This window comes from Excalfactoria chinensis, chromosome 1, assembly GCF_039878825.1.
Source record: "Excalfactoria chinensis isolate bCotChi1 chromosome 1, bCotChi1.hap2, whole genome shotgun sequence".
NCBI lineage: Eukaryota > Metazoa > Chordata > Aves > Galliformes > Phasianidae > Excalfactoria > Excalfactoria chinensis.
Genome location: NC_092825.1, coordinates 173,999,221 through 174,012,925, shown reverse-complemented (window position 1 = coordinate 174,012,925; position 13,705 = coordinate 173,999,221). Strand labels below are relative to the sequence as shown.

Genomic DNA, 13,705 nt, shown 5'->3' with positions numbered 1-13,705 from the left:
AGCTGTGGAGATGTGGCACTGAGGGAGGTGGTGTGTGGGCACGGTGGGCTGATGGTTGGACATGGTGATCGTAGCGGTCTTTTCCAACCTTAATGCTTCTACGCTTACGTCTTTTGTTTTGCAATCCTGTAATTTTCAGTGTGTTTTGTGCGCAGCCATACATCCACATGCACCGACACCACCTAAGTTTTATGAAGTAACCTGAGCCCTCCTGATAGAGAGCATAGATAGAGACTCTGTATCAGGGAGGGCAAGGTTAAGAAAAAGGCTTTAAACTACAAGAGGGGAAGATTCAGGATAGATGTGGAGGGAAATTCCTTACTCAGAAGGCGGTGAGGCCCTGGCACAGCTGCCCAGAGAGCTGTGGTGCCCCATCCCGGGACCTCAAGAGGCGCTGCGAGGCGGAAGGCGCGGCATCACAGCGCATGCGCACCGCCATCCCTTACCCAAAGGCTCGGCGAGCGGGAAGAGGAGAGCAGCGTATTGCGCATGCGTAGAGTTGGAGACCCGCTGGGGCTCTCGGTTTCCCGCCGCGCTCGCTCTGACTGGCTGGAGGCGCGGCGGGAGGCGGGAGCTGCGGGCCGTTGTGCCCTGAGGGGTGCGGGGCTGTTCCGGGTTGTGCCGTGCTTTTCTGTTCTTTTCTCTCCTCGTCGGTTCTCTCCGGTCTCTTTGTCCCCGGCTCCAGGTGACCGAGAAGGCTCCGGGCGGGGCTCTCTGCCGGGGGGTTGGGGTTGTGGATCTCTCGTTAACCGTGGCGCTTTGAGGCGCTGAAGTGCTTGGCGTGAGGGGCTGAGGGGTGGGCGGCGTTCTGCGAGCAGCCTGCCTGAGTGCGGTGTGCTGCGTGCTACCCGCTGCTCTATGCTCAGCCATGGGGGTTGGTTTTGGCCTGTGAGGTCAGGCAGGCATTGGTGGGAGTGCAGCAGAGGATGAACCTGGTCAGCATCCCTTTACGTTTTGTTGCTGCGTGCAGCAGAGGGGCAGTCTGGCAAAATGGAGTCTGGCATGGAAGTGTGGATGGAGCAAAGGTGTGGCACTGGATTCCTCTGTGTGGCCAGTACGGCACCCATTGGCATTCATTGGTGCTTGCTGAACCTCTTACGGAGACTAAACAGTGGATGTGAGCACAGTGAGGCATTGGTTGGTGCATTTCAGCAGTGGCAATAGTGGGTCACCTCATGCAGATTTGTGTGGCATGCAGGCTCTTGATGATCACTAACAAAAAATACCCAGTTAGTGGTGGTGGTTTTGTTGAAAAGTAGTGTTTTGTAGATGAGAATTTGCTCTATCAAATAGTGTTATAGTGCTCTTTGTATTGCTTGTAGTTTCTGTGGAAATAAACAGGAGGTATTACTTTGGGAGCAACTTATGTATATGCAGCACAGTTCAATTCCTCTTTACTCGATGAGGCCCAGGCAAACCAGAGGGTTGAATACCCGTGGGCTGGGGGCTGATCTGCTGGAACAGAGCTTTGAGAAGGATCTGGGTGTCCTGGTGGGCCATGAGCCAGCACTGTACCCTGGTGGCCAAGGCGGATGTATCTTAGGGTTCAACAGAAAGAGTTGGGCCAGCAGGTTGAGGGAGGTGATCCTTACCTTTTACTCTGCCATGATGAGGCCACATGTGGAGTGGTGTCCAGTGCTGGGCTCCCCATTTAAGAAAGACAGAGAAATTTTAGAGAGAGTCCATAGGAAGGCTGCAGGAGTGTTGATGGAACATCTCCTGTATGAGAAAGGCTGAACAATCTGGGGCTGTTCTGCCTGGAGAAAGCTGAGAGAAGATATTAACACTGTTTATAAATACCTGAAGAGCAGGAGTCAAATGGATGGGGTGAGGCTCTTTGCAGTGTTACTTGGTAACAGGACAAGGGGAAATGGGCTAGCAGGGGAACACAGGAAGTTCCATATAAGCATGAAGAACTTCTTTAGTTTGGGTGTGATGGAGCACTGGGACAGGCTGCCCAGGGAGGTGGAGTCTCCTTCTCTACAGATATTCATGACCCATCTGGACGCTTTACTGTGCAACCTGCTGTAGGGAACCTGCTTTAGCAGTGGGTTGGACTCAGTGATTTCCAAAGGTCCCTTCTAACCCCTGTGATTCAGTGAAGCTTGGTTTGTACCTCAGCAGCTGTGGCAGAAACCACAGCTTTTTGTCCCTGTTTATCCTGTACTGAACTTGAAAACTTTGGGCTGCAGTTGGCTATATGAACAGTCTCTGATTCTTACATCTCACTATTGTTATCACCAGCCTGCTTTAACTGTATGGTGTGAGTTGTGGTAACTTTTTTGCTTCCAAGGAATGGAACGATGCTTGTTATTCACTTTAAGGTGTGACTTTTTAGTCCCTGGTTTAGATTTTGAAAATAATACTGTTGCAGTGCTTGCTACATAGAGTCATTGAACATTAGGAGTTGGAAGGGACTTGTGGGGATCGTGAAGTCCAGCTCCTCTTGTAAGGCAGGTTCCCTATGGTAGATTATATGACAGAATAGTTCATGGAACTGCCTTTTATGTCTGGCAAAGCTGTTGGATGCAAATGGAACAGGCATAAAGAGTTGTAGCTCATACTCTTAGTACCTTGATAGTTTTGTAAGATCATGGCAATATGTTTTTTTCCTATAGCTATCTTAACTTATGTCACTTGTACCCAAATCTCTGCTTTCCATTATCCTACAGAAATTGATTCATCTGTGTTTCCAAAGATGAAGAGGAAAGCGTCAAGAGTTGGGAAACTGAGGCTTAGTCCTAATGAAGAAACCATGCTTCTGAAAGAAGAATATGAAAGAAGACGAAAGCTGAGGCTGCAGCAAGTATGCTTCTGTTTTTGCAAGTTGTCTGTTTCATAATGGAAAATAAGTTTTATTTCATAGCTAAGCTAGCGTCTTCACTGTAATAATATTAGGCTCATATTTAGGTTGTGAATTATCTTACATTGCCATGTTAATTTACAAGTATGTGCATATTTCTGTTGTGGGTACCTTCTCAGTTTGTTACGTTCACATGGGCCTCTGTTCCAGAACTACTGCTTCCCTGCCAACTGCACTGTGGTTTCGTGTGTTTGTTTGTTGGCAATCAGCCTGCAGCTCTCTCTTCTTCTGATGTTTCACATAGCGGAGCACAAATGAGCCAGCTGAGGCAAATACAGAACTGAACAGCTTTCCACTTGATCAACCGAATTGTTATAATGTCACAGCTCTTGATGCTTTAAATTTTGCTCCTTTAAGAATTAACTGCCTATTCATTGTCTTATTCTTCTTCATTTTTGTTATGCTGTTCTGCTGTTAGGTCACAAGGCTATTTTTCCTTTTATTTATTTATTTTTCTATATTTCTTTCCTTCCCCAGCCTTTCTCTGTGCTGTCCTTTACAAGCTGTCCCAGTTTTTCCTACCTTGAAAAATAACATGCACTAACGTTCTCTAAGATGTCTTTCTTTCTTGCATACACTTCTGTTCAAATAAGAGAGTTTTACAGACAAAGTAAGGTGGAGATCAAACTTAGTTAGCAAGCTTTAACTGGGCAGTACTGGTGTCTTTAGATTATGTTGTGTTGTAAGAAGTCTTTAAGTTGTTGCGTTGTAGTTTTGGCAAGGAGACTGTTCCAGGCGGTTATTGCCTTTTGTATGTCAGCTGTACGTTGCTCATTCACTTTAAGTGAAGCTTCTAATGAAGATTAAATTTAGAATATGTTATTCATTTTGGAAAAGGCTAGTAGCAAATTTAAGGTGTTTTCTGGATAGATTTTAAATGTGAAAGTAGGTAAGTGGAAAGGTATACAAGTAGAGTGTGTTACGGAAATACTTGTTCAAAAAACATTCCATACCCTTTAATGTTACTGACAAAACATGAATTCTATTTCTACAGGTTAGAGAGCAACAGAAGTATATATCCTCGCAGATAAGACAGAAAGTAAAGCAGAGGAGGGCAGAGAAGCTACATCAGTTAGAGGAGACACTGAGAGCTGAATGGCAGAAAGCACAAGAGGAGAAGATGAAGGCTTTAGAAAAACTGTTTTTATCAAGCTTAAGAGCTGTTGGTGAGGGTCACCGACAAGCCAAGGAGAATGTAAGTAAACAGCTTAATGTTGTTGTCATAGAAATACTTGATGTTCTAGAAGTAGTGAGATTGCCTGTCTTTTGGTTCATTTGTTGTTTTTTGTTTGTTTGTTTTAATATTCTTGATATGGAAGCTGTAATATCTAAGGAGTGAAGAGACAGTTCGTCAAGAATGGAATGTTTACTTTTGCAGCTATTTACCCATGAGACCATGCTTATTGAGAAGAAGTGTGATCTTTTATTGGGAAAGATTTAGAGCAATGCTGCTGCTGGTTGGAGATCCGTTTGGGCATAGATAACCTATTGAATTATTTTAAGTAGCTGTTTGAGTCTGTGGGTTTTGTGTATATTTTTTCCAGGAGTTTTGTACAACTTTCTGTGTTTGTAAAATGAGATGTTCCAGCAGACCTGTCTGCTGCAGCTTTTGCTGTGCAAACTCCTGAATTGTGTATATGATCTAACCTTTGGTAACATGAGGGTGTATGTTAGTTAACTGTGATACTGGACTGAACTGCATGTGGTGCGTTGTCTCACATGTGCCAGTTACTGCCTAACCTTTTATCTCTACCATCTGGAGGATTCCTTGTTATGCTTAAGAAGACAAATTTCATTCTTCACTTCTTTCGACCTTCAGTACTGTTACGGGCTTCAGAAGCTTTTGCACAGCCTGAAGACTGTTGTTTTTCCATTCTGCAGCTGTAAACTAAACAACTGTCTTTGTTTCAAAATTCAATCTGTGTAGAATCAGTTTGAAGGAATGCTGAGGTTGTTGGGTGAAAATCCATAAATTCCATAGATCTGCACTGATACATAATTGTTTTAATTAATGGCCAAGAGAGAGTAAGGTGCTTTATCTTTACGGATTAATCAACATTACTAAGATGTGCAAATATGTTTATATTACTGTTATTATGAGGAGATTAAGAAAGATGCTGAGATTCCCATATCAGTATTTGGTTATATTGGCTGAGGCAAGTTTTCTGCTGTTGGCAGTAGATTTCTCCTCTGTTATCTTTCTGAAGAAGAGAATAAAGATAGCAGAAGAGAAAAAGTGATTATTTAGAGAATTTTTAATATGATGGGGAAGAATTTCAGGCTTCCGATTTCTACTGCAGTATTTAATTTTGAGCATGATACTGATAGTACAAGATATAAATAAAATTGTGTATTAAATGCTTGTGATATCCTTATTGTTAAGGAACCTGACTTAGAAGCCCTGGCAAAGCAAGCAGAAGAAAGGAAGCAAAGAGCAGAGAAGCGACATCAGAAAGCCCTGAAAGAGCAAAAGTTGCAGAAAGAGAGATTACTTCATGAACAAACCCGGTATGCAACAGTTATTTAGTTTCATTAAGCACAGAGTGTACTTCAGTGGTGTTACAGAGTGAAAGGCAAAATTCCTTATGTTTGGAGCTGTTTAGATTTGAAATGATGTGGGTTAATGTATTCAAGCTTGTGGATCGACTTACAAGTTTTGATAACATTTGTAGTTTTACATCCAAGATTGAAATGCCAAATATACAAGCAGTCCTGATCCACTGTTGGTGGCCGGGAAGCCTTTCACCTCGCTGTGTTCAGTGCAAACTGTTGGCTGGCAGCTATTCAGTGACAGGTCAAGATGTGTTCTCAGGTCGGTCACCATGGAAAGTTACTCACTTGAAAAAAGGACCTGTTGCATTTGACACAGTCTGAACCTGAGCTGGCATGAAAAATGAACTGTGTACTCTTGGGGATAGTTGAGCTTGTGTAGAGCTGACACCTACTGATTGAGTACTTAGCTTTGTACACAGTTGAGCAATTAAAATATGTGACAGCGATGTGGAGCTCTCTGAAAACAGAAGTGAAAAGTGAGGTTTTGCTTTGATCTCAAGAAACATGAATGTTATTAATGTTTTTGCATTACCTCAAGAGGTTAGTTTCTCATTGCTGCCTTTCAGTTCTGTTCACTCCTCCATGTGTTTGCTCATCCTTAGCAGTTAAATGAACTAACTGATCAGATTTTTGGGTTTGCCTGTTATTTTGCACAGTGCTGTCATTGGTTCTTGAATCATTTTCTTTCTCTCTCCCTTTATTTGCAAGTCGCGTAGATGCACGTAAGCACGCTCTGGATGTGGAAAGAGAAAGAGCAGCCAGAGTTGCAAGCCTGCCACCTCCTCTGCCACATCCTCTTGAAGTATGTATCTATGATAGTGCACAATTTCAGGATGCTTTGTCAATACAGTGCTTCTTTGGTCTGACTCCTCACAGTGGGGTATCTGAAATTGCTATTTTCATACTCTGGGGAGAGTGGTTCGGTAATAATCAAGAAAATTAATGAATTATGTATTAACAGACTTCCAATTTTCGATACTTGTTTTGTTTTCTTCTTGTTTGTGTGGATTTTATTTCTCATTGATGGGAGATGTTTTTATGGTTGATGTGTGCTTTGACCCTCATCGTAATTTCATTTTCATTTAAAAGTTGTAGTGGTCTTAAACTCTGTGCTGGTCTATCCCAGTAAGCACATACAGCCTCAGTTGTCTGCCATAATGGTACAGTGCCATAGACTTATGGAATGGCTTGGGTCAGAAGGGACCTTAAGGAATGTGCTGCCAAGGGTTGCCACCTGCTAGATCAGGATGCTCAGCAGTAAGCATTGTATTTTGCTTTCTTCTGCCTTACTTGCTTTTTTTATTGTTTCCTTTCTTCTGTTTCTTTTGGGGAATGCAAAAAGTGTGGTAGGCTGTTGAATTTTGATTAGAAAAATAATAACTCAGGGCTAAAAGCTGTGGTTTTAATTCTGTGCCTTTTTAGGGGAATGACTTTGCATCTCCTTCATGCTTCTTTTGACTTCAGTTATATTCTGAATACGTGTTGAAGTCACAGTAGGACTGCAGATCTGAACTACAGAAAGTGTTTTAGAGTAAGGGTAGTATACTTAGGTCATGGTTGGACTCGATGATCTTTAAGATCTTTTCCAACCTGAGCAACTTACGATTCTAAGAACATGATGTGCTTTTTTATTGTGTAATTAACTTTTGAAGTAAATTTACTAACAGAACTCTTTTAATACAGAGTTTGTTATCTAATATGTTGTGACCTTTCAGACTGTCAGATTCGGTAATATTCACCACAGACAAGAAAATAAAGGATTTGGGTATTTACTAAAGAAAGATTAATCTGGTCTCTTTCAGAGCCACTGTAATGAGAGCTTTTTCCCAGCTGCACTCAGCACATGAGGTATAGGTCCCTGTCTTGAAAGACAGGGGAACTGATGCATCTGGAGAAACCAAGTAAGGTCTGACTCTCACTGTTATCAGAATGATTAAAGGAGGAGATGCTTACTTACCTTTATTTGTATACTTTACTACACACTCCTATGCAGATCTTATTTGCTGCCCAGTGTTTTCTTATTGTGGAAGTTGATGTGTGAGGATTAAAGCAAGTGTTTGGGGTTATTCCTCGTGAGAACATCGATCTGAGCCAAATAAAAGGAGACGTGGTTGCTCAGTGCTCAGAATGGCTTTTAGATAAGAGTTGACACGTGGTTGTATACTTAAAACTTATTTTAAAAAAATCTTGCTGCTGTTTGTATAAACACTTTTCAGTGAGGTTATAGTAAACGCTTTTTTTCCTGGTAGTTTAATAAACTGAACATAATGGACTCTGAGTTCTATACACAAAGTCTGTACTTGAGAGAGATTATTTTACCATTATGTGTAATTATGTTGTGGATCTGAAGTTGCCCTGTATGCAGGAGGATATGGCAGCAGTTGTGTGGGATTTGTATTAGAGCATTAAAACCCAAGCACTTCTGAATTATGCTGTTGCTCTTGAAAGAGGAAGGTAAAGCTCCATGATGAATGCCAGCTTTTGTGGAGGAGTTTGCTGCGTGCTGATAGATGCTCTCAGTTATTAAGCTTTCTAAGTATTCTTTATGCTCATAAGTTTTGCGTTGTTGTTTTTTTTTAAATTATTAAGTGTATGTAGAGGTTGAAATGACAATGTTTTCTGGAGGTAATTTTCTGTTTGTTTTTATTTTTTTGCTTTCTTTTGATACCAGTTTAAGCGCGGAGTTCATTTCTCTTTCATTTAGCTGCCCTGCCATAGGAAGCTGTTCTCTATGGCTTATTTGTACTTTTCTTTCTAGAATCTGGAAGTGAAAAAGATTGCTGCAATGAAGGCCCATGGTGCTGGCAAATTTTCCGTTACACGTTATCACATATCAGAACCTTATGTGGACAGAGAAAGGAATGCAGAGCAGGTGATTAACTCCCCAGTGTCTGTGATATACGCTTCCACGTTTCTTTGTATTGCATTCCATATCTGAAAATCATGTTAGCAATTAGGTTTCCATTTTAAGGCCTATGCTGAGATAATCGTTGTCCTTACCCTGCTTTTTCTTCTTTTCTTTTAGCTGTGTACTCAGTCTTTACTTGACGTTCATGCTCAGATGTTCATGCAGTCAACAGCTTAAACTTGCATAAGTCTGATTTGGGAAAAAGAATTCTGAATAAAGCTTTGACAAGTGAGAAGGTTTACTCAGGTTTTCAATATAGTCCCAGGTCAAAGTTTGATCAGAAGAAGTGGAGGAGCTGGAGAAGTAAAAGATGGACTTCCTTAAAACTTACAGATCTTTTTCTGGTTTCTCAAATAAGAATGGAAACAATTCGGATATTTTCTAATTTTAAACCTTTAAGCATACAAGTAGTAAACCTGTTATATTGATGGCATTACTCATTTTCACCTGGTATTGTAGGAAGAACAATCACTGCTATAAAAAATGGATGAATGATCATCTCTAGTGGAGTTTGAAACTAGAATACTTTAATACCTAACCCCTGTAAAATGTGTACGTTTGCTTTTTTTTTTCATGTGTGTAAATATTGTTTGGTCCTGCCTGCAGCTGAACGCTGTTTTTGAAGGCGGTTCATATTGCATTCTCTGCTTTTTTTTTGTAAATCCCAAGTGTTTTTGCTACAGAATTACTCAAAATTAAGTACACTTTAAACTACCATAAGAACTCAGTGGACTAAACTAGTAATTGTCTGCCAGCCAGATGCTTGGTTGTCAGCTGAAGAGGAGGTGAAGCGTTTGAAGGAGCTACACGAAGAGACAGAGAAGGAGAGAAGAGAGCAGCTTGAGAAGGCACATCTGAGAGGAAGTAATGCCTTGAAGAAGGTCCATTTGGCTCAGGTAGGCAAAACAGACATTAAATGTCGTGTACCAGTACCTGTTTTTTAATGCCAGATGTTAAGTAAGCTGTAGGTAGATATTTGCCAGAGCAGCTGCAGTTTCAAGAGGAAGATGTTTGGACTTAAGAAGGTTTTCAGAATGCTTTTGAAATATGATCAAACTCAGCTTGCTTGTTTGAGCTGTCTGGAAGCCTATAGGGTGATCTTTCACCAAGATAAACAGGAAATAAATTTGGATGCAGAGCAGACACTACAAGTCACCTTTTCTTGGGCTGTTGCTCTTCATAACGTTAGTGTGTTTATTTGAAGTATTTGCTGTTTGTTTATATACTAGCTGAGGTCAGAGGAATCCTCTGTGTCAGTTCAGTGGGAAGTAGAAATGGAATTCTAGTGTTTTAAAGACATGATAGTGTTGGGAAAAAAACACATTTCTCTTTAAATGAAAAGAACCTTAACAAAGTTGCAAGCTCTTTACTTCATGATTTTTTGCTGTACCTGACTTTTTTGGTATAAAGGTGCTTCTGAGCTGAAATGCCTCATGAGTGAACTGCTTGAAGGATGTAGGTAATTAATCACAGAACTGGAAGAACAGTGGTTTGAGTCTTCATTTCATCAACTGTTCCTACTGCCATTGTTTAAAAGCTTGTTTACGTTATAGCTATGTGAGACTGAGGAGAAAGCATGTAATGATTTTGAATTATGTCCAGAATGATGGGTATCATTTTTCAAAGCACCTCTGAGAATGTCAGCCACCCTAAATCTCACTAATGTCCTTTGGAGAAAATTGGAATCTATAGACTCATTTTCAGTCCTTCTCTCTCCCTTACATTTTACAGTTCATTTTACATTGGAAAATAGTGCTTAAAGTATTCATTCAGCAGTTGGTGCTTCTCTCCGCCTTTCCTCACCTTTGTATCTCATTCAGACAAGAGGTGTAATGACCTTTTGCTACCCAATACAGCAGGAGGTGGAGATAGCATGAACTTACTGTCCCCCAACTGCAAGGGCTTCTGAATGATGCTGTCTGCAGCACCAGCTGTGACCTGTTAGAACTGCTTCTGCAGTGGAAAGGCATACACTTGTGTTGTAAAAGTCTGGAAATATGGAAGTCTTTTCCTCTGAGAAGTGAAAACCCTACAGCTGCATTCTGAAGTGTTAGTGTCACAAATATTTGGGAAGCTAGCATTTCTAGGTTGGAAGCACTCTTGTGTTTAAAGGTCAGATACAGTCTTCTGCCAGGGAAGCACCTGCTTCCTAGAATAAGATTAGTTTAATTCTAAACACCTCAAATTAACTTCATGGTATTCAAATGGAAGTATTTTATCAGTTCTGATGTACTGCTGTCTGAAAGTTAACGCTGAGTGCTTATCACCCCTTTACTTGAAGGATAGGGAAAGGCTACTGAAGGAACTTGAACAAATGCAGAGAATGGATCAAATGCGCAGAAGACAGATGGTAGCTCAGATGCCACCTCAACTTTTTGTACCCGGATATAAACGCATGGAAATGAAAGAAGACTGGCAGAGAGAACTGGAGTTTGCCTTTGAAGATATGTACAGCGAGGACAGAAGTGAGTAATCTGTGGGAGGATGCTGACTCTGGCTGCCCAGCAGATGAGAGGCTGCTGCGTGTTCCCAGGTGCAGCAAATAGTGTGGGTGCACATTTTTTGCTGGTGGGTGTGCACGCAAACAGTACAGATTGCTTCATCCTGTTCCCTGCTCTGTCTGAACAGGATGGAGGCATATGGGAAGTACATCTGTACAATATTGATCCCTCCAGAAGTTACTTTGAGACACTGTCAACCCAGTATCTGATCCCTGCATCCCAGACCTACCCAGTTGCTGGCATCTGAGCTTAGAAGGTGCTGAGGCTCACAGCCCTACTCCAGCTTCTTGTGCTTGGGCATCCTTGTTTACAGATATGCATACACATACCTTACAGCACTCTCAGCACATAACGGGTACTCCAGTACTTAAAGCTAGATACTCATTCTGTCCAGTAGCTGATCACAGACTTTGTAGCCTTCCATTTACCCTGCAGTGTCCATATATGCACTGCTGTGCTCAACATGTGCTATGGATCTCTCAGTAAGGTGGCTTTAAATACTCACTCTACCCAGCTCGTGCTGGCTCCTTAGTCTTCCCAGCAGCTGGCTCCTGGACACATGAACTGCTGCTTCAAGACATCTATGCAAGCACGTACACACTATCAGTGCCAGCAGTAACTGACCTTGGATCCTCTTTTCTCTAGTTGTCTGTCAAAGCCATGTATGTACTTATGAGCAAGTTCTTGATTGAGCCTGTGACTCCACCATCCCCCATGTAGCTGGCTGGGATCTCCTGATCTTCCAGTAGCCAACATGCAGCAGGCCCCTCTGGTATCCAGCCCAGTCTTATGGCTTGTTTGATACTTGGCTTCCAAGACCCTTGTTATTTGCAAGGACTAATCTGGCTTGCTCTTTGCTAATCCTTGCATGCTAATACGTGTGTGCTTGTTCTGGTCTCTGCTTCATTTGCTGGCTGTTAGGTGCTCATACGTGTGCATACAAAGTAGAGGGTTCCTCACTCACAAAGAAGTCAGGTCCAACCCTTTGTACTGACTGGCTTTTTTAAACTTTATATATATTTACTCCTCTGTTTCTACCCCAAAACTTGTTTCTTCCCAGTCTAACTTAATCCTTCCCTTTCCCCACCTTTGATCCTTTCCCTACATATCCACAAGTCTTGTACAAACCCATGATTTATCCCACACCGTTCTGAGGCAGTGGCCCCCTCAATCTGTACGGTGATGCTCAGGAAGCCTCTCCCATGGATTCATCTTCCAGGATTTTGCACCTGGACTGTTGTGGGGTCAATGGCTGTCCTGTGACAGCCCTGTGAACAGCCGGCTTAGGGTGCTTGTTTTCTCTGAAGAGGTTACTGGGATCCTTCTCTATTTAGTGCACCTCTTTTTGCATGGAGATAGAACTTCTACTTTATAACCACTTACTCTGAATGACCTAACATCTTTTAAGGGAAACCAGAGGTTTGATTTAAAAGATGGCTAATGATCTAAATGGCTTCAATTTTGAAAGTCTTCTGTTTAGGTGAAATCGTTGGATTAAAACTGTTGTGAAACGAACTGTTGATACTGGAACTTCTTAGGAACTTGTGTAACTTGTGGTATTGCATTTTATTCTAATTGGTCACTTTTCTGTGTTTGTGTTCCTCTAATTAGAAATGAAAGGAGACTTGATCTTACAATTTGAACCGCAGCCTTTGCCATCCCCTTCTGATAAATCTCAAGATAATGATCTTGATCTCTCTTTGGAGCAAGAATCTGTTTGTGACAGCCAGCAAGAATTGGGACAGACGGCAAAGGAGGAGGTCCCCGGTGAATCAGAAAGTAATGCTTTCTTGTTTCATAGTAGAGGAAAAGAGATTGTATGTTAGTATTAGCTAAAATGTTTAAGTACCAAAATTCCATAATGTATTTGAAGTGTTTCAAAGTTAAGTGATTTATGATGCTCACCACTGATGATGAATGTTCTGACATACAAGTTTGAAGTAGAAATTGCTTTTTCTAATACACTCCAGTTCACTAGAATACGGAGAATAATTATAATAGCTGCAAGAACAATAATGTTAGTTATAGTGTTTTCTGTATAACTATTGCAAACGATGAGATGGCACAGATGTATGAAATATTAGCCAAGTGAAGAGTGAAGTTTGCTTTAGCTTGACTTCATGTGAAAGTCTACTTACTATGCGTCCTTTATGCTCAGCTTTGTGATCAAGTTGCTTCATTTTGTGCGTAGGCCACACTAGTTGCATGTGTGCATGGCATGAGCAGAATAACACAATGTTAACAAGAGACATATTATTGAATGTTGCTGCATGACAAGCATTTCTGCCATGTGGCTTTGTTGGCACTTAAAGGTGTATATATATTATTTATAGGTCATAAAGAGGTAAAAACTCATCAACCTCAATCAAAACTTGCCTTGAAGAAATTGCTGAACAAGATTAGAAACCAAAAAGAGCAGTGGATATCAAAAAGCGAGAAAGAGTTTCCAAGCAAGAATGAGACTACTGAATCAGGCACTACTGCTGGCAAAGAGAGACAGCTGGTTGATTTAGATCTGAATGATGAGCGGCACAAAAATTCTGTATGTGAAGCCAAAGGTATGGAATATATGCTTGCATGAAGGTTTGTTTTGTAGGAGCAAGTCCAGAGGGTGGATCATAACAGCTTTTTTAATTTGAATGAATCTTTCAGTAGTGCTGTTTTATCATGCTGTCAGAAAGTAGGTACAGTTCTCTTATCTCTCCCTTTTGTCCTACCCACAAAGATCTTTCAGAGGAAAAATATATTATAAATCTCACCCAAATTTTTGTCAGACTTCATGCTGCTGTGTCTTAGAATGTGTTCACCTTTGGGGACAGAAGTCACAGGGCAGTGGAAGTTCTTTATCTGTTAAACTGGAACTGCTGCATTCATGAGATT

At 41.3% G+C, this 13,705-nt stretch overlaps 1 protein-coding gene across 1 annotated transcript in view; it reads left to right on the top strand.

Moving 5' to 3' along the window:
- The first annotated feature begins 489 nt into the window (after positions 1 to 489).
- CEP295 (centrosomal protein 295) overlaps positions 490 to 13,705 on the top strand; it is a 38,032-nt gene continuing 24,816 nt past the window's right edge. Inside the window, exons 1-10 of the mRNA XM_072326814.1 lie at positions 490 to 685; positions 2,673 to 2,806; positions 3,858 to 4,058; positions 5,247 to 5,371; positions 6,125 to 6,218; positions 8,175 to 8,288; positions 9,080 to 9,220; positions 10,606 to 10,789; positions 12,437 to 12,604; positions 13,159 to 13,383. Of these exons, the coding sequence (XP_072182915.1) occupies positions 490 to 685; positions 2,673 to 2,806; positions 3,858 to 4,058; positions 5,247 to 5,371; positions 6,125 to 6,218; positions 8,175 to 8,288; positions 9,080 to 9,220; positions 10,606 to 10,789; positions 12,437 to 12,604; positions 13,159 to 13,383 (1,582 nt within the window). The remainder of the gene's footprint in view (positions 686 to 2,672; positions 2,807 to 3,857; positions 4,059 to 5,246; positions 5,372 to 6,124; positions 6,219 to 8,174; positions 8,289 to 9,079; positions 9,221 to 10,605; positions 10,790 to 12,436; positions 12,605 to 13,158; positions 13,384 to 13,705) is intronic.